Source organism: Apodemus sylvaticus, chromosome 1 (genome assembly GCF_947179515.1).
Source record: "Apodemus sylvaticus chromosome 1, mApoSyl1.1, whole genome shotgun sequence".
In the NCBI taxonomy this organism is placed as follows: Eukaryota; Metazoa; Chordata; class Mammalia; order Rodentia; family Muridae; genus Apodemus; species Apodemus sylvaticus.
In genome coordinates, this window is record NC_067472.1 from 14,514,630 (window position 1) to 14,537,080 (window position 22,451).

Here is a 22,451-nt window from a genome sequence, read left to right on the forward strand (position 1 = left end):
CCCAGAGGCGGGCTGGGACAGGACGCAGCTTCTGAGACCGCTTCTCTACTTCCTCTGTTTCTGTTTCCCCGCCCTCAGCAGCCCTCCCTCTTCTGCCTGGCACCAGGAGGCTGTTTTTCCATTCTTTGGCTAGAAAGTTCCACGCCGCTGTTTCTTTCTCTCTTTTTCTGGAGTTAAATTTGTCTGCAGATGCCTGTACTTCATCTGTAGGCGCCTCGAGTTAAGTTTGTTTGTAACTGGGCCCCAGAGCTCTGTGGCTTTCAACCGAGCCCCTGGCACAAAAACAAAGCTGTCAGCGGAACACCGCGGAGGCCACTTCGCCTGCCCTGAGCTTGGGAGAGCATTTCCAGTGTCTGTGGAGCCCACACTGCTGTCACTCCATCAGGAAGCCAAGGCCACGGGCTTGCAAGCAGCCCTAGGTAAGGAGGGGCCCCTTCCTGGGGTGTGCAGCTGCTAAAGGAGATGGCAGCCTCCGGGGACTATCTGGAGGTACCCCTCCGGGGACTATCTAGAGGGAACCCCAGGAAAGACATGGGAGTGTTGCTCCCCTCCCCTCCCTAGCTGCCTGGCTCCTGTCCTTGGGAAGAGCCCCCAGCATGATAATCTCAGAAGATGACCCGGTCCCATCTCTGCTGTCTGTCAGGCACTGTGTACCCCACGTTTGGGTGGGTTTAGGAACCGAGGACTACTCCAAGGAGTAAATGGGTGCCTAGCAGCCAAGAAGGAAGGGATAATCCCACAAAGTCCCTTCCTTGTGATTATTTAGGAACTCTGGGCTCTGAACCCGGGACATTCCTCCCTCCTCCTCGGGCCCACATGGGCTCTGCCTGTGCAGTATGACATCCTTGGCAGAGGCGGGAACAGGAAAAGAGAAGTAAATATAAAACAGAAAGAGGCAGCGAGGCAGCGAGGCTTCCTTATCTCTCTAACCTCTCTCCTTTTCCAGGATTCCTTTGGCTGGAGAGTTGTTTTTTTGCCCCCCCCCTCTGCCCCCACCCTTATTCTCCAGAAGGGGGTGGACTTGGGGCCACACCCTGACTGTCTCTCTGACTGGGTGGGTGGAGCCTGGGAAGGGAATTAGAGCTAAACTTCCAAAGAGCCCAAGGCCATAGCTACTTCTGGCACAGAGCCATCTCTGCTAGGTCATGACTCAAGGGAGAAGCTGATAGGTACAGTGGGTCTGAACCCCGCTGAAGCTGCCTATGGCTGCCAGGTGCTGAGACCTAGGCTTCTTGGGGGGAGATTCCGCTGGCTGGGCTGAGGGGAGGGAAAGCATGGGGGAGCAAGGACTGGAGGTCATGAACCGAGGGAGTCAGTGTAGCTCTGACACATTGTGTCCACTTTCTAAGAATTCTCAAGTCACGGTCAAAATCTCAGCTGGCTCCTCCAGAGTTGTTTGGCCTCAGGCAAGACACCCTGTCCCCTTGATTTTTCTGGTCTTTGGCATCAGGGGAATCATCCTTAGTAGAACTGATGAGGTAAGAGTTTCGGATGTTGAACCACTATGTGACGTCATTGACGGCCCCTAACATTCCTAGGAAGAGGTCAGGATCACAATGTCTTATCCTTTTCAAAGCTGAGTACGGAAGTCTGGAGAAAAGACATGAAGTGTGTTTGAGACCCTGAGGTCTCCAAAATGAGTGTGCACCCAAGGATGTTGGAATCTTTTTTTTTTTGTTTGTTTTAAAGATTTGTTTATTATATGTAAGCACACTATAGCTGTCTTCAGACACACCATAAGAGGGCATTAGATCCCATTACAGATGGTCGCGAGCTACCTTGTGGTTGCTGGGATTTGAACTCAGGACCTCCAGAAGATCAGTCAGTGCTCTTAACTGCTGAGCCATCTCTCCAGCCCAGATGTTGGCATAGTGCGTCAGGTTTGCCACTGATCCAGGGGCCCAGTTCCCACCAGACCCAGGGCTTCAGTCTATCCTCTGTCGATTAGGACAGCCCCTGAAGTTTGGATACTTGTACCATAGCCTCCAAATTGTCCCAGATCCTTAGCATATCGGTGCCCAAAGGGAAACCAACCCTTATGGCCTAACACCACCAGTCATGATTAACCCTCCCCGGGGAGACGAGGGTAGGGGCAAAAGGATTTCAAAGTCTTCAAAGCAGGCAGACCTGGTCTTCAATCTGAGGTCTGTCATTTATTTGTATGTGGCCCTGGCCAGGCCTTGACCTCAGGAAGCCGCATCCTTCACTGTGCTTGAGGTGGGGGTGCACAAGGATGCCCAGGAGATACCAAGGAAACCATGCAAAGACTCGAGAGGGTGGGCAAGATCAACTGAGAGCATCTGGTACCCGGCAGGAACGTAGGCAACCACGGCTACACCATTTCTGTAGAGGCCCACGCCCCCTCCTTCTCTGCCTGCTGGATGGAGCACGGCTGCACCCCTCAGCCTGTGCGCAGAGGCAAACATTTATCACTCATCTGTGTTTCACAGGAGGCACCTGTTCAGTCACTGCAGGAGATAAAATGGCGTAGCCATGCTCCACCATCGGATGTTCTCCTGCCTGGGCTCCTTGCTAGTCTCACCAGAAGCCATCCATTCTGCCCTCTTCTGCCTCCTCCTGCACATCCCATCCCTGACCCGCCAGTCACCATGGCGGCCTTGATTGCAGAGAACTTCCGCTTCCTGTCTCTCTTCTTCAAGAGCAAGGATGTTATGATTTTCAATGGGCTGGTGGCCCTGGGCACGGTGGGCAGTCAGGAGCTGTTCTCAGTGGTGGCCTTCCACTGTCCCTGCTCACCCGCCCGGAACTACCTGTATGGGCTGACGGCGATCGGCGTGCCTGCGCTGGCTCTCTTCCTTATCGGAGTCATCCTCAACAACCACACTTGGAACCTGGTCGCCGAGTGCCAGTACCGGAGGGCCAAGAACTGCTCCGCTGCCCCCAACTTCCTCCTCCTGAGCTCTATCCTGGGCCGTGCAGCTGTAGCCCCAGTCACCTGGTCTGTCATCTCCCTGCTTCGAGGGGAGGCCTACGTCTGTGCTCTTAGTGAGTTTGTGGACCCCTCCTCGCTCAAGGCTGGGGATGAAGCCTTCCCTCCAGCCCACGCCACGGAGATCCTAGCCAGGTTCCCTTGTGGAGAGGGCCCTGCCAACCTATCGGGCTTCCGAGAAGAGGTCAGCCGAAGGCTCAAGTATGAGTCGCAGGTAAGGAGCCGTGTGAAGGGCAGCCTTCTTCCATCCTTGCCAAAGTGGCCATTGGTGGGGTGGTACAGAAGAGAATGGTCCAGCGTGAGAATGAGGACCTGTCCAGGGAGACACTGAATCGGGGTCAGGCATCAGCTGATTAACCTGTGGCTTACAGTTATAGGGGCACGGGGCAAGCCATCACAAGTGTGTCTCTGCTCTGCCCGTAGGTGCTGGGGATTGAGTCCTAGACCGCATGAATGTCAGGCAGGAGCTGTCACTAAGCTCCACTTTCGTCCCTTCGAGATGTTTTTGAGCATTAAGGGAACACCCACCTAGAATCTCAGAGAAAACATCCCATTTCCCAAGATACCCAGGACTAATACCCACTCTACCCAGTGAGGTTATCTTTACCCTAGCTTGACTGAGCATGCTCCCTGTAGGCCACCTCACAAATACCTGAGGTGGGCTTTTGAGTTGACAGCAGAGCCTGGCTGACTCCAGGGATGGACACATCTCTATCCCAGGAACCGAGTCAGCTTTGCTCTTTGGGGTAGGCTGGGAAGGGACAGGCTACTGCTGCTGGGCCGAGCTGCAGGCTTCCCTGCATCCTGTTGGGAGGTTGATCAGGGGTCAAAAGAGGTTAGAAGCAGCAATTTGAATTGAATGTGGGAGGACGAGGGAGGCAGGAGGGAGCCCCAGATCTTTGAAAGGGGTTCTTTCCTTGAAAACATAAGACACCTAAAGCTAAGGGCTGGAGAGAAGACTCCTGGGTTCAATTCCCAGCACTCACACGGTAGGGCACAGCCATCTGTAATTCCAGTTCCAGGTAGGCACCAAGCACACAAGTAGTGTACAGACATAGGTACAGGCAAAACACTCATATACATTAACAAGGGAAGGAAGGAAGGGGGGAAGGGAAGAAGGAAGGAAGGAAAGAAAAAGAAAGAAGAAAGAAAGAAGAAAGAAAGAAAGAAAGAAAGAAAGAAAGAAAGAAAGAAAGAAAGAAAGAAAGGAAGAAAGAAAGAAAGAAGGAAGGAAGGAAGGAAGTTAGGGAAGAAGAGAAGGGAGGGAGAAAAAATAAAGAAAACACAAACCTAAGCTAGCTGCCTGTACTGGATCCTGCCTGTATTCAGCATTAGGGAGGCAAAGGCGAGAAGGTCTGGAGTTCAGGGTCATATTTAGCTACACAGTACACTAAAGGCCAGGTTGGACCAGTGTCTCAATGAGTACTTAAGACTGAGTATTGCTCTTACAGAGGATCCAAGTTCAATCCCCAGCACAGTCAGGCGGCTCACAACTACTTGTTAACTGCAGCTCCAGGAATCTGATGCCCTCTCCTGAACTCTGTGCTCACATACACATTACTGCCCTCTTCCCACCCTCTGTGTACGTACCCCAGTGCAATACAGCCCCGTAACACATGTACATACCCCCAACACATCTAAATATCCCCCCAAAACACAAAATCTAAATTCTTTAAATAGCAACAACATAAACAGAAGAAATGAGGCTAAGATGTAACTCAGTAGAATGTTTGCCTAGCACAAATCAGATCCTGTGTTGGATCCCTAATGCCGCATAAAGTAGGGATGGTGCATACTGTAACCCCAGAACTCAGGAGGCGGAGACTAGAGGGTCAGAAACTCTAGACCATCCTCAGCTATAGAGTGTTTAAGGCCAACCTGGGCTATATGACACCTTTTCTTGGGGTGAGGCGGCGAAAGCAGAGGAATGGGGCTGATGTCAGCATCCAATGGAAGATGGGAACTAGGGAAATACTGATCACTAATCCATAGGTCTATCTACAAGCAATGGGCAGAGAGGAGGGCCTCAAAGGCCCGCGCCCTCAACAGACTTAAGTCCTCCCAGTGTGAAAGAAGTACACAGGCGACCCAAAGGCAGGCGGGTAGTGATGCTGTGTGAGGTGAGTGTCCTGTCTCTGAGCTCCATGCCGTGCTCCTGAGCTGGGCGTGGTGGAGTCCAGGGATCCCACACCCACGGGGCTGAAGAACACAAAATGCAGAAGGCAGTCTAAGCACGGGGGAGTGCGTGGGCTAAGGCGGGTAAGAATAGAAAAGAGGAAGGCATGCTTGCCCACAGAGCAGAAGCCGTTCTTCTGCTCCTGTGGGTAGGCAGGGCCCCAGCTCTCACGGACCGCACCCTGAGCTGTGCCTTTTCTCCGACCAGCTCTTTGGATGGCTGCTCATCGGTGTGGTGGCCATCCTGGTGTTCCTGACCAAGTGCCTCAAGCATTACTGCTCGCCACTCAGCTATCGCCAGGAGGCCTACTGGGCACAGTACCGCACCAACGAGGACCAGCTGTTCCAGCGCACGGCCGAGGTGCATTCGAGGGTGCTGGCCGCCAACAACGTGCGCCGCTTCTTTGGCTTTGTGGCTCTCAACAAGGATGATGAAGAGCTGGTCACCAAGTTCCCAGTGGAAGGCACACAGCCACGGCCACAGTGGAACGCTATCACTGGGGTCTATTTGTACCGAGAGAACCAGGGTCTCCCACTCTACAGCCGCCTACACAAGTGGGCCCAGGGCCTAACCGGTAATGGCGCAGCCCCTGACAATATAGAGATGGCCCTGCTCACTGCCTAAGAGCCTGCTTCTTTGCTCTGTTCATGGAATTACTTAGTCACAGACTAACTCCTCATGGCGCGCACACTTCAGCATCAGGTGAACTTTTCTGTTAACTAGTGTCAGATATGGGCACAAAACAACTAGCAGTTTGTAAAGATCTGGTGGACCACATGGTTCACAGAAATTGAAGTGGGGTGGGGGTGGGGGTGGGGGTGGGGTGGGGACTGGCCTACCCAAATCATCTTTCCTGTGGCCACTAGCCCACACTGTTCACAGCTATCGGAAGACTTTCCTAGAGCTGCTCCTTAGTATGACTGGGCGATCTTTGGTGGGCCTCAAGGTTGAGAAACATCGGCTGGCAGAGCCTGGTGACAGCCCACTGGGGGGTCTCGACATTGTATAGTATACTTTGTGCAGTTAATTTGTGTCTAATTGCATAGGGCATCCAGCTCTTTGGTGTATTGCTAGGAAGCTGCCCTGACTGTATACCTCTGGCCTGATTTTACATATTTAAACTTTTTGATAAAACTTTTCTTACTTTAAAGGCCTAGGCTGGTGTTTGTGCAACTGACAAGGGCATATAGCCCGATGTGAGAGGAGATGGCGCTAAAGGGGTCCATAAAGGTGACGTGTCCTGCCCAAGGGCTGAGCCTCTTGACAATCTGAGTTTCCTGAATTAACCCGAGCAGAGGCAGCCTGGCCTTTTGCAGAGGCCAGATGAGTGGAAACCATAACATCTGTCTGCACACAGACCTAGCAGGAGACTCCAAGAGCCAGCCGGCTCAGCGCTTGCTTCCCCTCTTGGCCCTACATCGACTAGCCCCACACTGAAACCTCACGCTCGTCCGTCTGTCCTGCTTCCTGGCATCCAACCTAGCCATTCCCTGCTGAAACTTAGACAACATTTTAGGCTCTGTCAGAGAAAGCTTTTTTTTTTTTTTTTTTTTTTTTTTGGTTTTTTCGAGATAGGGTTTCTCTGTGTGGTCCTGGCTATCCTGGAACTCACTCTGTAGACCAGGCTGGCCTTGAATTCACTCCGTAGACCAGGCTAGCCTCGAACTCAGAAATCCACCTGCCTCTGCCTCCCAGAGTGCTGGGATTACAGGCATGCGCCACCACTGCCCAGCGCAGAGAAAGCTTTTAACTTCCCTTAGACGCAAGCCAACTCTCCCCCCACCCTACCCCTCCAAAAAAAACCCAAACCCAGCAACCACTAGAAGGGTCTATGCTAGCACCCCAGAAGCTGGCTTATGCCAGAGCTGAGGAGAGTCTGGGGCGGAACAGGCAGTTTAGCCAAGGTTTTCAGCTTTCCTTAGTAGTTTCTTCAGGTTCCCATTTTTTCTGGATTCTTCCTCTGTCCTCTTGTCTCAGCCCTCCAGCCTCCAAAGCAGGGCAGACGGTATAGGCTCGCCTGAGACCATTCCTGGACCCCAAGCCCACGGGGTCTGCGGTCTTTCCAGCTACTGACCTCTTGAGTGGACTAAGAGCTTGCCAAGGGACAAAGTGGGAGCCTGACCACGGAACCTGCTGGCGTCCACCTTTGTGTCCTTAGAGTGCAGCAAACGCTTCAAAGAGAAATGTTTTCCATTTTTCCCCCTAGAAGCTTAAGAGCCTGCTGCCTAAAACACTGAACAGCCCAGACCAAAACAAGAGCATCGAGCCTCAAGGGCTAGGCCGTAGTTTAGTGAAGAAGACTTCTTAGCACGTGTAAGCCTTGGCTCAATCGATAGCACTGTAACTTTATAAAGAGTACACACATATATTTAAAAGCAAGAAGTGATAGTGCATGCCTTTAATACCTTCTGGGTTCAAGGCCAGCTGAGTCTACACAGTAGGTTCCAGGCCAGCCAGGACCATAGTAAGAACCTGTCTCAAAAGATTTTAAAACAATCTTTTGAGAGTTTAAAAAATAAAAAAACTCTCAAAATTCTTTATTCCAACAAGACGAGGAACTTGCATCAGTGAGCCAAGCCCGCCTTCCACAGGCAGCGCAGCCCACAGGCATGCTGCAGAAAAAGCAGCAATTAAAACAGTCCTCAGATCACGGCCCTCAGCGCCCAGGGTCACTGCAGGTTAGGCTGCCTGCTGCCCCAGGGTCCGGAGCCTGTGCTCCTAGTCTTCCAGCCCTGAGTTCTTGGCCTCCACGTACTCCAAGGCCTTCGCCTTGACAGCCTGCACGTCCTTCTCTGTGCCGTGCTGCTTCTCATAGTCCAGGTAGCGCTTGAAGAAGAACTTCATCCTCTTGGGGGCCAGGCTCAGGTGAATGACTCGCTCAAAGATGTCCCTATGAAGAAGAATGGGGAGGCAGTTTCCTTAGGGTCCCTACCATGTGACTCCTGGGAAGTGCTTCCTAACTTGCTCTCAGGTGCTAGGCCCCTCTGATATCCAGCACCCCATTTCTTATTTTTGTCATTAGTATGAACTCCTGACAGAGACAAAAGACTTAGCTTGCCTATAGTTTCACGGGAAAAGAGGACAAGCTGCTGGGCCAGGAACACCTGAGGACTGAGGCAAACTTAAACTCATGGCCTGTAGGGATTGTAGGACAAAAGTGAGGGTATGCCTCTGAAGGCTCCGTCCACGAGAAGCCGGCGTTGTGTGGGCCGTGGGACCCCCAAGTCTCCTGGTTCTGGGTACAGACCATAGGTGAGAAGCTGAGATCAAGTGGGCTGGGGGCCACATCACAGCTGGTTCTCAATCAAGTCAGACAGCTGGGAGCTGCCAGGGAGTGGCTAACCACCACCAGCATGGCCGCAGCGCCCTTCCTGCCCACACCACAGCAGGAGTCGGCCTGCTGCCGACCCTCACCTGACTTCTCTCTGGCTGCCGTGCTTGATGGTCATGTCGATGTAGACTGACCAGACGTCTGTGCGCTTTGGGTAGGTGCTCAGGGTGTTTTCAAAAAGGGCTTTAGCCCGCTCCGCATCTCCAAGTTGGAACTCCAGCTGGGCAAACTTGACGATCACATCCACATCTGTGGAGAAGGACAAGTCAGAGCCAAGACAACCCAAGGATGTCCCCACAGCACAGTCATCAGCTAAGTCAGAAGCGACTCCACCGTTTACAAGCTGCCAACCGCCACTCCTGGTAGCAGTCCTGGTTTGTTCAGGAGCTGGGAAGAGCACTCACGTTCCTTGGTGGGCAGGCACTCCAGGGCTCGCTGCAGCAGTCGGTGACTGGCCCCAGCCTGACTCCTCCCCAAAACAAAGGCACCATATTTGATCCACACAGCCTTCTCCTGCCGGAACCGTTTCAGCATCCGGTTGTACAGCTCACCAGCTTCCTGTGGGAAAGACATAGTGAGCTCAGGAATGTGGCACTTCAGAGGGACAGCAGACAGGCTATGTTCATGGAAGGCAAACTCAATGATTCTAAGGCCCTGAGGAGGCTGGGAAGCCCTTCAGGAGAGCACACTGGCGACAGAGTACTGGGGCTTCCCTAGGAATCCCTCCGTGCATTCTCACCTCTGTGGGGAAGGGAAGGGCCTGAGGCTGAGATGTGGAATCACGGGGAACCCAGAGGTAGGGCTCTCACAGAATGCCGGCCCTGGCCTGACAAGACTCTAGCATCTGGGGTCTCAGGCTCGGAACTTATCAGCCCACCTTGAACTTCTCCGACTTGGTGTAGATGTCAGCCAGATGCAGGAAGACCTTGAGAGGTTCGTTGTACTGCACAGCGCGCTCGAAGACCTTAGTGAGGGACTCCTGGGAGCCGTACATGTTCTCCAGGTTCAGCAGGGCCACCCACACGTTCAGCTTCTCTTGCTCCTCTCTGGAGGCGGGGTGGGCAGAACATGCGTGTGTCGCATGCATGCTCAGTGTCGGGTGCCCAGGAACTAGTTCTTCCTCCCAGGCAGCAACTGCATCCTCAAGCCCACTTGTAAGTACAGATACTGAGAATGTCCCCGGCAGCTGACTGTAAGGAACCTCTGCTCCCCTATCTCTCACTGCCAAGCTGGGGCTCCCCTGATTTCTCCCCCATTCCTGAGAATAAAGCCCCCAGATTACACACTGGGACTGTGCTCAAGCTGGAACAGTCATCCCTCTACACTAGGCTTCAGAAAGCTAGCTCCCTCCCTCCGCTCTGCAAAGAACAGAGTAAGCCTGAGTAATGCCGAGTTCTCCCGCTCTGCTTGTGTTACTGGGAGTCCTGCTGGCACACAGGGACTAAACGTCACCATAGCAATGTCACTGGAGAGGACCATAACTATCAATGAGTGATCTGTTTTAGGTGGCTACACTTAATAAGACTGAGCCTGAAAGAACATGGGCTGCTACTGGCCTGACTCTGTAAGCCAAAACCAAGGGGGAAAGCCCCAGGCAGACCTGAACGAGATGGTCTTGAGGGCCCGCTCGGCCACGGCCCGGGCCTTCTCGATCTCGGTGGCCTGCAGGTGGAAAGCCATGTACTGCAGCCAGAGGATGGAGCTGCTGGGCGAGCTCAGCACCAGCCGGTCAAAGTCGTCCGCCGACTCAGGCTGTCGCCCAGGGTCCATGAGGGCCTCCTCAATGCGCGACAGCTCCTTCTCTGCCTTCTGCCTCTCCAGCTCCCTTTCCTTCTTGCCCTTCTTCTTCTGTTATGGAAGAAAGAGACGTGACTCATCTGCTCCTTCAAGCGCAGAGGGGTCAGCGGTAGAGGCCATGGGTTCACAGGACAGTCCATGGACCCCACCCAGGGAGACATCTAAGCCAAAGAGGGCGTCAGAGTTGGCGTGAGAAGTCCATGGACCCCACCCAGGGAGACATCTAAGCCAAAGAGGGCGTCAGAGTTGGCGTGAGAAGTTTCTGCATGGGCTTGAGGAGATGCAGTGTCCCGGAACTACAGCACCTTGGCCTGCTGTAGCTGCTCTTCCTCCTCGCTGTCTGAGCTCTCTTCTCGGATCGGCAAGGCTGGAGTTAGAGAGTCGAGCCCCACATCCCAAGCAAAGCCTGAAGAGAGACGCAGCCGGGGCACCTCTGTGGGTCTTGTCTGCTTTCCCTGCAGGGTCAGAACATGGAAGGAAGCACAGGCCAGGCTGTTCCCTGACCCCACCTACCGCCACACCAAAGCCTGCCTCCTTGGTCTCTGTCTGCTGAGGGAACAACAGTGACTTAGAAATACTTTAAGTCACTTAGACAATGACTTTATACAAAGTGTAAACACACGCACATGCACACAAAAAAAGTGCTGCCCATGGCTGAGATCCAGAGTCCTCTCCACTGCTTGTCCTTGTGAGAAGCGTGGGCTCACCCAGACTGTGCCCTCTCTTTATCTGCCCACCTCTCTCATTCAGTTCTTGATAAACATGTTATTAGTGTTAACAGACCCAGTCCTCGAGGAGGTAGACTGGCTGAGGTAACTACGCCTCCTCACCCACTGTTTTATAGAGACCCAGGATGGGCCGGGACAGCTCAGCTCTGGGAAGACAGAAAGCTCCTCCAACAGCCCCCCTCCACTGTGGTGAGCCTTACCCGGGGAGGCAGCTTCAGCTCCTCCACCTCATCCTCTCCTTCCCGATAGTACACTTCCACACCACCGTCGTCATCTTCTGGAGCCACAGAAATCTTTGGTCTCTTGCTCACTACTTCCTGAAATGGTGGGTATAGAATGGGAAGTTTCTCCTCGCCCTCACAGTGCCTCCTCAGAAAAGGCTGGGTGGCCCAGCTCACTCCTCAAGCACTTATGGGTGAGGTGAGGTGATGCTCCCGGGGAGGGACTCACCTGCTCACTCTCAGACGCCAGGCGCTCCCGCTTGCCCTGCCCACCCCTCTGTGACTTCTGGGGCTCTTTCTTCTCCTGGCTGGACAGCCCGGACCCCTCTTGCCCCTTCGGGTTCCTCTCTTTCCTTTTCTGGCTCTTCTTCTCTTCTCCCTTCAGGCCTTCCTCAGCCCCTCCTCTCCTCTCCTCTTGATTTGGAAGAGGTGGTTCTGGGGAAGCAGAGAACACGTCCGGCTTCCCAGTGTCACTTGGAAGGAGCGACAGCTCTATCAAGTTCTTCACAGGGTTCACGCTGATGCAGGAGGAGAAGAGGCAGAAAGTAAGGGCAGAGGTGGCTGGGCACCGCGGGCCTGCAGACCTTGCCTGGTCAGTGAGGGCGGGCCCTGGCCCACCTGCCTTAGGCGCTCAGTATTCAGGGACAGTTTACACATTTCCCCTGCTCGGTGGATAGAGCACCTACGATGGACGTGCTTGATCAACAACAGAAGCCCCGTCTATGCCTGGACTAGGGCTGGAACTGAGGTCAAAGACTTCGATCGAGATATTTCTCCCATCTGAACACTACATGCATCATTACCCCATGCCTTTATTTTCTGAGTTTACCTCAAAACCTCCTCCCAGGACAGGGCTTTCACAGAACGGAGTCTGATTCACACCAGAGAAAGAGGGCAGAGAGGGCAGAGAGAGCAGACACCTACCACAGGATCTTGGCAGTGACCAGCCTTCCCTCAGGGAGGCATCTGTTAAAAAGCTCCTTCTCGGGTGGGATACACTCAGAGACATGTGAATACTTGGCCAAACCCAGGACTGAAGGTCCGAGGCTGAAAAGAAACAGACAAGAGCTCTGCAGCATAAATACAACACAATCCCACCACACCTAGTACCTCAAACTTTGACAGGATATATGAGACACTGGATCGTGGCATCCAGGAGGAGAAAGTTGGTTTTGGAAACTGGAAACAAATTATCATATATAAGAAGGTATGAATTCAGATTTTATTTAAAGTACTGAAAATCCAACCCAGGCAAGCTAGGCAAGGGTCCCATCAGTGAACTCTGACTGGCCTGGAACTCAGAGACCCTCCTGCCTCCACCTCTGCTGGGATTAAAGCTACGCGCCACCACACCCAGCTCCCTAGTTATCTTTTACACACTCTAGCACCATGATTTCCAAATCACAAATGGCTAACCAGACACAGGGAGACCGAGAGTAGGGAATGGCAGTGCTGGAGCCTAGGAACATGATGTGACCACGTTAGGACTCAGGAACCTGGGTGTGGTGGCATGTACCCTTCATCAACACACTCAAGTCACATGACAGGTGAAACTGAGTTCGAGGTCAGCCCAGTCTATTTAGTAAGTTACAGGACAGCCAGAACTACAGAACAAGATTCTGCCTTCAAAATAAAAATAGTCAGATGAATTAATAAATGAATAAACAAACAAGAACAAAGAATCATGCTCAAACACTAGGATCGGAAGAAATCCAAAATTTGAAACTGAAAATGTCACCCTTTTTCCAAAACACCAAACAAGAAATAATTCAAAACTTAAAAAAGCAAAGCATCTAAGACTCTGGGCCTACGGTGATGCCCATGTTCAAGAGCAGCCGCTGCCCATCAGCGCCCAGGCTCAGCTCTTTGCGCCCATTGGGGGCTCATCCATCCGCACCTCCCATTCCATGATGTGGTGCCCTCTTCTGACCTCTGCACACACCAGTGCACCAGGAACACACATGGTGCACATACGCACACGCCCACAAAACACTCAAAAGATAAAAACAAGTATTTAAAACTCAGAATGTTACCAACTGGTAAAACATGCGCTCTCCTCTATTCTTCTCAACGGTGACTGACTGGGGAGGAGTCAGCAAGCCCAGAGCCAGGAAGGCAGCTCGGGGAAGTCCCTGGCTCTCTGGAGCCAAGCCCCACTGCCTGTGCCTGGTCCCATTACTTACCCTATGACCACACTACTCGATAGGACAGATTTCACATAGCCCCGCAGGACCTGCCCTTCCTTGACGTCCTCAATGGAGTTGACTTCTGGATCTTCTATTTTACTTTTTGTCTCTCTGTTTGTCCTATGGGAATATGAGGCTTACATACACACGCCTTAGCCACCGCTGCTCTCCCCCAGAACCCCGCAATAATCATATTGTGTAACTCTGTCTCTGCACCTAGAGGACTGTAACCTACAGAGTCCAACCTGCTCACTCCCGTAGTCCTGCCAGGCCAGGGCTGTGTCTGACAGCTGGCTATGCAGAAACAAGCCTGAGAGAGGCCACGCTTAAAGCCTGACCTTACCCAGTGGGATACTGGTCAACCCCTTCTATGTCACACTCAGCCGGATCATGAACCCTGGAGCCAGACACCCATCCTCACCAGTATCATCTTGTTACCTTGAATACCCACATTTAGGTAAGCAAACTATTCTCTTCAAGACAAAAGCCTGGATTCTTTCAAAAACTCATATGCCTCCCGCAACCCCTAACCCATCACACACACCTAAACAAAAATAGGTTCAGTGTGCAGACTGGCAGAGGAGGGGGGAACTCCGAGTTCTACCCCGGCAAATGCACTTTTAGTGTGAGTCTTCCGAGTTGCTCCTTCTCCTTTCTCACACCAACACTCACCTGGACGATCGTAATGACAAAGTCAGCGCACGGTGTGCTGTGGACAGGACGTAACATCTGAAACAGGCCAAAGAGGAAGACACACTCAACCACCGTCAATATTTCTGGACACTCATATGCGTTAAGTTAAAAGTAAGATAGCTCTTCAGTAATCCTACTCTTCAGTCGGGGAGGTGATAGGCTGCAGCAGGGTGCTCTCACGATACAGGGCAGCAAGCTGAACTCCAGTCAGCCACATGGCCAAGAGGTGACAGAATTGTGCTCTACCCTGCACTGTGCTCCTAAAGGGCTTGCTAGGTTAAAGGCACTCAGTGCATTGTTTATCATGAGTTGAGAGAGCTCTGCACTCACGAGATGAGACCATCCCCACAGTATTTCCTAACTGTGATCTCCACAGACAGAAAAACCATAGGAAACGTGACCCAGGGACAACCGAGTGGAGAGGAGCCAGACAGAGTGGCGAGAGACTTGTAGGCGGGAAAGCGGGACTGACTCTCACTAGTTTCTAACGTAGCACAGGTAAACTGTAATTCATAGTCCTTTATCACTAAGAGGAAACAAGAGGATTACAGGGAAAAGACCGTGGCCACGAGTCAATGCAAAACATTCCCACAGCAGGTATGTGCTTCTCGCAAGCCCAGAGCCCTTGACTGGAAGTAGGCTTCAGATGCTACCTTGAGGCAAACAATTTCCTACCCACATCTGACAGAAGAAGGGCATTTTAATTGCATGCTACCCACAGGTCTGGCTATCATAAAAGTATTCCAAATGACTATGTTGCTAAAAGCCACACCCTCATTTTGTAAGCTTCAAGAGGCAAGCCAGAGATGGCCGTGTGTCACTGGGATTCACTGAGGCCCTGCCTTCCACCAGGCTCAGTACCTCTGCGTTGTCTGGTTTGGATAGATACTTGACAACTTAGGTGGATGTCAGGAGCGGGAACTAGAGATGGAGTTGGGCCATGACGGCTTTCTAGCCTCTGTCTCCCAGAGGGATGCATTCTACTTTGTCTTGGCTGGTAGTAGGATACACATCTTGAGATCTGACTCGTCAAGGCCACTTTTCTCAGGGTACAAAAATGGTCTTAGAACTTACGAGTGGGGCTTGTGGTGTAAGTTGTACTCCTAGAACCTGGAACTCTTAGATCCTCTATGGAGGATCACAAGTCTGAGACCAGCCCAGGCTCTAAGACTCCCTGTCTCAGCTTAAAACCAACCAATCTCAGATAACTCCGACCCAGATTTGTTTGTGGGTGCCTGAAATGGTTTATAAAGTCTGCACCCCCAAGGTTGCTATCCATTTAAAAACATGTACAGACTCCTTTCTTTAATAAATACAAGCAACTGGCTCAGAAAACAAGAACACTGGAAAAACATGGAGAGACAATATAAGAAATGCAAACTAACAGACTAGCGGCGGCTCAACAGTAAGTGCTGCCTGTTCTTGCAGGGCACCCGGGAGTGGTTCTCAACACCTACAGAGCTACTGTAGAGCTCCAGGTCCAAATCCAATGGCCTCTTCCGGCCTCCACAGGCACTGCATGCACATGGTGCATTGCCATATACATTTATGTTGCAGGAAATATTTAAAAAGAACAGCAAGTTCCCACACTATGCCCAGCTACTCTGCCTGGTCATGTACTGGCAGAATTAACATCAAAATACAAACATCAGGGCCATCCATGACACATATAAAATAAATATTTTTAAAAGTCTAACTAAAAAAAAAAAGAATAAATGTAAATTAAAATGAAAGAACAATTTTAGCCTGTTCCATGACTAAGAATATCCAATCTGGGCTGGAGAAAAAGGCTCAGCAGTTACGATCATTGGCTATTCTTTCAGAGAATTTGGATTTGAACCATAGTTTTCACACGGTGGAACTCCAGTTGCAGGAATCCAAAGTCCTCTTGTGGCTGCTGTGGACACCAGACATACATACTGTACACACACACTGCACACACACACTGTACACACACATTGTACACACACACACACATAGGGGCCTCACACATATAAGACAAACCAGAACAAACAAATCCAGTCTCACAATCCTAACAAGGAAGCAGAGAGAAATTGCTTACCACTATTAGGGGATTATAAACGGACAATTTTGCAAAATATTTAACATCAATTTGGTCTACTAAATTTACGTCTATAAATGTATTTCAAACTTGTACTATAATCCAAAAATTTACAAAAGACAGGCATTTCAACTTTACTATCTATCAATGAGAACCGATTAAATAAGGTTAGATAAAAAGTGGTGTAATACAAATAAAACTAAAAATAAGATGAAAGAACAAGATATTAGAAAGAGAAATTCACCGGGTGGTGGTGGCGCACGTCTGTAATCCCAGCACTCTGGGAAGCAGAGGCAGGCGGATTTCTGAGTTCAAGTGCAGCCTGGTCTACAGAATGCGTTCCAGGACAGCCAGGGCTACACAGAGAAACCCAAAAAACAGAAAGAGAAATTCATGATAAACTGCTTTGAGGAAAAAAGTAAGTTGCAAATAATATCTAAAGTGAAGTTCTATTACTAAATGAAGAAAACTTATACCTACATATATGTGTTTAAGTCTGCAAAGATTAGAGGTCAAAGTATATATGGCAAAAGCAGGCAGGAAAAGAAACAGAAACTTATTTATATATTTGAAGTTTTTCTTCCAGTAAAAAAAAAAAAAGTCACAAAACAGGTTTAAACTTAAGATGTATATCAATACACACACACACACATACACACACACAGACACAGACAGACACACACACAGAGAGAACATGAGAGGGGAAGGGACTGTGGGGTAAGAAGAGGAAATAAGCTAGCTCAGTGATTATGCGCACTGGCTCTGAGTACTGGGATCAATTCCCAGCACCACATGTATGGGTTCAATTCACAAGCACCCATAACTCCAGTTACAGGGGATCTAATGTCCTTTTCTGGCCTCTGCAGCACCAGGTACCACGTGGGTCACAGAGTCCCATGCAGGGACAACACCCATACACATAAGTAGACAAAGTAAAACGTAACAGGACAGATGGAAGGACAAAAGGTGTTAATTGGAGTTGGGTGGATGGACAGGGCCATACATTTCTTATATGCAGAATCTAGATTTAACTGACCCCGTAACATGGAAGCAGAAGGGAGACTATGGGGGAGGCAGGGGGGTCTCAGAGCAGCCAAGGAGGAGAGATGGAGATGGTAATGGAAGGATGGCTACAGCAAGGTGCAACGATCTGATGTGTGAAAACGCCGTAACGATATTTTGTATGCTAACAAAAATTTAAACTAGTCGTGCTCTCAAAGGAAGCTGTGCCCTCTGATTAGTCCCACCCTCACTCTTGGGCTCCAGCTCAAGGAGAAGAAGGCAAGTACAGAGGACTCTATGCCATGGTTCCTGTAAAGCCAACTGCTGACGAGTTCACACACAGGAGAAAGTAGCCACTAAAGATGCTTGCACAAGTACACCCTCTATCAGCAGAGTGAAGGAAGTGCATCGTCACAGAAACAGTGGATAAACTGTGTGAAATTAGGCAACCAAGTCACTTGGCTTCTTTATACAGAGGAAGCAAGCGAGGCCTAGCTGAGCGGCTTTTGCAGGATGTCACCTTGTCACCACAGAGAACTTGTGATAGTTATGTCAGAAGACGCCTATCTGGCACTTTGCATGAGGAGTATGTTTGAGAATCTGCTCTGGGGGGCCAGAGAGGTGATTCAGTGGTCGAAAGGGCACAGGTGAAAGGAGTCTTCCCCAAGACCATAGGATACAAGTAGAGACCAATTCCCACAGACCTACACACACATCCTGTGGTGCATGGAAGCATTTATCTTCAATCTAGTTTTCCTTTCTTCCTGCCATCAGCAGTTCTAAAGTTAGTGATATTTTTCCCCATGGAGTCAAAAGGCACCCAAGTAAGCAACAGGAGGAGAACAGGGACAGAAAGAACTCAGGGATTAGCAGCTTTTTTATTTTCATCTGTTGGTGAAATTACTAAACAGAGGATGGTCCAGTGAAAAGGCTTTGGCAGTTCAACTTGGTAGCAATTTTAACTATTTAACTATGTAAACCTGTTAAATTTGGGGGGGGGGGGGGCGAAGTGAGGGGGGACTAAAATCTCTCTCTCTCTCTCTCTCTCTCTCTCTCTCTCTCTCTCTCTCTCTCTCTCACACACACACACACACACACACACACACACACACACCATATCAGTTAAAAGAAAATCCCACCAATTTCATACTTGGGCAAAAGAACTCTATGGCTCACCTGACAATCTTCTGGGGGCAGAAGTCTTCCAGGGGGGCCTCGGAGTACGAGTCACTCACATGAAATAAATTAACTTTCCCTATCTTCCCAAAAGGGAAGGAGATGGTCAGTCCCTTGTTGGGTGTCACCTTTAACACTCGGCCCATAGCTACCTCACCCTCTTCCAGTTTGTAAGGACCTGGTGGGAAGAGGAGACCAAGCTGTTGGTAGTCTGGATACTATAGTCTGCCAACCCAGAGGAGGCAGGCCCAGACTGAGTAGGCTCAGCATACTCAGGACCCAGGACCATGAGACAGATAATCCCTTCTAAAGGACCTGAGAAAACCAAGTTTAGAAAAAGGAGACCTAAGAGAGAGACAGAGTCACACAAGCTGGAGAACAAAGCCCAAGAGCAAACCAAACCCAAACAAGTACACCACCTCCCGGAGCGCTCAGTTCTGGCTTTCTGACACTGAAGGTCTCTAATCTTGGTGGTAACTGAAGCCCCCCACCCCGTCCCTCTCCACCCAGGTACTACGTCTCTCCACACCTATGAGTGACAGACATAAGAAAGCCCTGGGGACATCTGGGTCAACAACAGTGGCCTTGATGGCCTGCCCAATCTGGAACTTCTTGTCTGGGTGTTTCAGAACCTGAAAAGATAAAAAAATTTAAATTCTAATGTTCCCATAAAGGTTTGTCATTTATCCAAAAATATAACATTTAAGTCTGCCTCCGAAACCTCCGAAACCACCGAACCCCATATTTAGTCGGGGCCCCATGTAACCCATGTAAACTCTTGAATCTTCTCTCAAGACACTGACCTTGAAGCTGAGGGATGTGAGCAACAAGGGAATTCTCCCTCGGAGGTCTGGTCCAATGTCCACCTCGAGCCACTTCTTTATAACATTGTACTGTGGGGGACAGGGCAGATGTGAGAACACGCTTGGCTGGCCCAGCACTAAAATGTACTCTCTTAGGAACACTGTAAGGATAAAAGATCAAAATCCCCTCATTTCCCAAGGGGCAGGAATCCATCCTGCGGCCCCGCCCACCCCCCCACCACACCTCATGGGCTTCAGTCAGTCAATGCACACACGAACAGCTAGGGCTGAATGGTACAGGAATACACTGGCTACCAATAAGCACATAAGACGGGAGATGCTGACTTTGTGTTTTACTTTATGTATGCATTTATTTACTTTATGTATGTGAGTACTCTATCTGCATGTATACTTGTATGCCAGAAGACAGCATCAGATCCCATTATAGACATTTGTGAGTCACCATGTGGTTGCTGGGAATTGAACTCAGGACCTCTAGATGAGCAGATAGTGCTTTTAACTGCTGAGCCATTTCTCCAGCCCCTAGATGCTGACTCTTAAAAGGGTACTAGGCCAAAGGAAAATGGACCAACCAGGCACAGGAACCAGCATGAAACAGATAGGAGGAAAACCAACGATGGTTGTCATGGTGACTGTGATATGAAATGTGTTACATCTTCTGGGATTATGACCGTCCCAGCAGGGGGTGACTAGAGGGACCAAACACCAGTGACATGCCAGAAAGATGGTTATGGAAGAGACTGTGGCAATGAAAGGCTTCATGCCAGCTATGGAGGCACACGCTTTTAATCCTAGCACTTGGGAGGCACAAGCAGGGGGATCTCTGAGTTCAAGGCCAGTCTGGTCTACAAAGTGAGTTCTAGAGCAGCCAAGGTGCAGAACCCTGTCTCAAAAAACAAAATAAAACCAAAACAAAGCCAAATCAAAAACCCCTAACAGTGGAGAAAGGCTGGCCGTTCTTAATGCATCTGGAGAGGGCTATGATGCATTCACTCTATCTCCCACACTGCATGCACGTCAAAGAGAAACCTGGGAGTGGTTGCACCAATCAGATTTGACATCAGGTAAGCCAGTCTTTGAGACAGCTCATCCCACCCACCAGGGCCACACCTGTGCCCACGGTGCAGGCTGGCCCTGCGGCAGCTCCATGCTGAGTTCTAGGCACCTGGTTGTGGGCAGTGTCGGGCCTGTTGCTGCCCATCATGCTTCCACTAGACATGGCTCTAGTGTCTCAAATGGTGCTTTAATTTGTCCATCTATAAAAGCAGTGACCCCCCCCAGGTTAATATTACATCCACTGACTTAACACTCAGGCCAGCGACTTGGTCACTTTGTGTATTGTCATAGTTTGGACTCTGGTGGCCACCATACCAACCTGTCTACTCATTCTCAACCAATTCATTGCTTGGTTCTTCTGGCATTGTCTGTATTTATCTTGAAACTTCCATGCTGCCTTTCTAATGGTCTTTTATATTTTTGGTCCTTTAAACCTTTTCTTCTATATTACATACCTTTAAAGATTTGTTTGTTGTTTTATTGTAGAGTGAGTGTTTTGCCTGCATGTATGCACATGCAGCATGTACATGTCTGGTGCCCAGGGAGATCAGAAAAGGATGCTGAATCCCTGGACGTCCAGAACTGGAGTTCCAGACAGTTGTAAGCAACTAGGTGGGAGCCGGGAACTGAACCTGAGTGTTCTGGAAAAGCAGATGCTCTGAACTGCCAAGCCTTGTCTCCAACTCTGTATTATATTTTTGGTGTGTATTCAGTTCAGACTTTCAGATGAATAGATGTACCTCAGAGGTTGGAAAGACAGCTCGTTGGAGTCAGTGACCAGAGCCAGGGCAGGCGGAAGCGAGACTATTGGGAGCACGTCTGCTCCCTGCCGCCACTCCTTTATTTTGATCCCGCCTAGAGACAGGCTTTTCGGGGCAGAGGCCAGGTACCACCACCCACAGCCCTACATGGCAGTGAGGACCTACTCCGAATGCCCAGTGCAGAGTCTCTGACTCCAGTTTTGTGCACTTCGCTCCCAGGGCTCCGGAGAAAGGTCAACCCTGCAAAGGACAAGAACTACTCACCTTCTTGAAGAAGCATGTCACAGTCTGCCCAGCCTGGTACTGCCTCAGCTTCTCCACGGGGCTCACAGAGTGAGTGTTAAGAGCACTGTAGCTACCTTTCAACTCACTGAAAAAATTCAGAACAGAGTAAGCTGGCCGCTGGATGGATTCTAGCTTCAAAGACCTCCCCCAAGTGACAGCAAGGGACTCAGCTGGTCTTCCTCCCATGGACAATCTCTCTCGTTAAAGGAGAATCTTTCCAATAATCAATCTGGGACTAATCATCTCTTTTCTGAGTCATTAATCTATGTATAAACTGGGGCAAACTAGTTCATGAGTCTTTTATAAACATAGTAAATGAAACTGTTTTGGCTGGGTGTGGTGGTGCATGCCTTTAATCCCAGGCAGAGGCAGGTGGATCTATGGGAGTTCAAGGTCTGCTCGATAGAGCAAGTTCGAAGACAGCCAGGGCACAGGGAAACCTTGTCTCAATAAAAACAAACAAACAACAAACAGTTATTTTCATTCTTCCCACAGTACTTCGGCTGTTGCTTTGGTTTGCAGAAATGCTCTTACAATCTTGCTGGGCTTGACCTTAACCTCACGTGTAAATTGAGCGTAGACGGAACCGACTGTCTGCTGCTGAGCCAGGAGCTGAGGCAGAGCTTACCTCAAAGCCTCTGCTAAGCTGCCATTATGAACTTATTTTCAGACGTGTAAGAACACGTGGTCTGAAAGCTGTCAATCCACAAATGACTAAATAAAAAAAAAATTGTAAGAAAGAAGACTTGCTAGCCCAACATACCCACTCAGATGGCTTCTAAAGCAAAACAAGGCTCATCCACACACTTGTACAGTGGTGCTGTTAAAAATGCAAAATATGTCTGTCCGTGCTAGTGAATGCAGAAACTATTCTGACTCAGTAATTCCACACGAGAGAAATGCCTGCACGTGAGCGAGGGGAGCGAGCTCAGCACTGTTTGCTGTGGCACTGTAAGAAGTTTTCTGCAGTCTTTAAGAAGATCAGAAACAAGCCTAAGTGTGAACCATCCTTGGAGAATGAGTACAGTTTTGCACCTTTACAGGATTAAATTACCATTGTTTAAACTGACGCAGATATCCCTCTGAATTTCTTTTCAGCAGTGCTGGGCTCTTGCATGCCCTAGATAAGTAATCTGCCACTGTGCAACAATCATCCATTCAAAACATCTTTTCACATGCAACAAACTTTATTTAGCCCAGGCC

General features: G+C 50.0%; 2 protein-coding genes across 2 annotated transcripts in view; one reads left to right on the forward strand and one right to left on the reverse strand.

The window, feature by feature from the left end:
* Nucleotides 1–59: 59 nt before the first annotated feature.
* On the forward strand, nucleotides 60–5,944 carry Calhm2 (calcium homeostasis modulator family member 2). The gene is made up of 3 exons (XM_052184284.1): nucleotides 60–419; nucleotides 2,451–3,164; nucleotides 5,334–5,944. Exons 2-3 carry the CDS (start codon nucleotides 2,610–2,612, stop codon nucleotides 5,748–5,750), a joined length of 972 nt encoding a protein of 323 aa, XP_052040244.1. The 5' UTR covers nucleotides 60–419; nucleotides 2,451–2,609; the 3' UTR covers nucleotides 5,751–5,944.
* A 1,565-nt stretch (nucleotides 5,945–7,509) lies between these two features.
* Pdcd11 (programmed cell death 11) overlaps nucleotides 7,510–22,451 on the reverse strand; it is a 43,152-nt gene continuing 28,210 nt past the window's right edge. Inside the window, exons 22-36 of the mRNA XM_052184259.1 lie at nucleotides 21,228–21,333; nucleotides 19,126–19,215; nucleotides 18,852–18,954; nucleotides 18,323–18,500; nucleotides 14,062–14,118; nucleotides 13,387–13,509; nucleotides 12,128–12,250; nucleotides 11,433–11,721; nucleotides 11,183–11,299; nucleotides 10,560–10,709; nucleotides 10,058–10,305; nucleotides 9,335–9,503; nucleotides 8,862–9,015; nucleotides 8,541–8,706; nucleotides 7,510–8,016 (exon numbers count right to left, since the gene is read on the reverse strand). Coding sequence (XP_052040219.1) covers nucleotides 7,845–8,016; nucleotides 8,541–8,706; nucleotides 8,862–9,015; nucleotides 9,335–9,503; nucleotides 10,058–10,305; nucleotides 10,560–10,709; nucleotides 11,183–11,299; nucleotides 11,433–11,721; nucleotides 12,128–12,250; nucleotides 13,387–13,509; nucleotides 14,062–14,118; nucleotides 18,323–18,500; nucleotides 18,852–18,954; nucleotides 19,126–19,215; nucleotides 21,228–21,333 — 2,245 coding nt within the window. The 3' untranslated portion in view covers nucleotides 7,510–7,844. The remainder of the gene's footprint in view (nucleotides 8,017–8,540; nucleotides 8,707–8,861; nucleotides 9,016–9,334; nucleotides 9,504–10,057; nucleotides 10,306–10,559; nucleotides 10,710–11,182; nucleotides 11,300–11,432; nucleotides 11,722–12,127; nucleotides 12,251–13,386; nucleotides 13,510–14,061; nucleotides 14,119–18,322; nucleotides 18,501–18,851; nucleotides 18,955–19,125; nucleotides 19,216–21,227; nucleotides 21,334–22,451) is intronic.

Excerpts from the sequence above, each read along its gene's own strand:
- Calhm2 (XM_052184284.1), top strand. The coding sequence starts at position 2,610 with ATGGCGGCCTTGATTGCAGAGAACTTCCGCTTCCTGTCTCTCTTCTTC. Across the intron at positions 3,165-5,333 it reads GGCTCAAGTATGAGTCGCAG|CTCTTTGGATGGCTGCTCAT; the intron begins GTAAGGAGCCGT and ends TTCTCCGACCAG.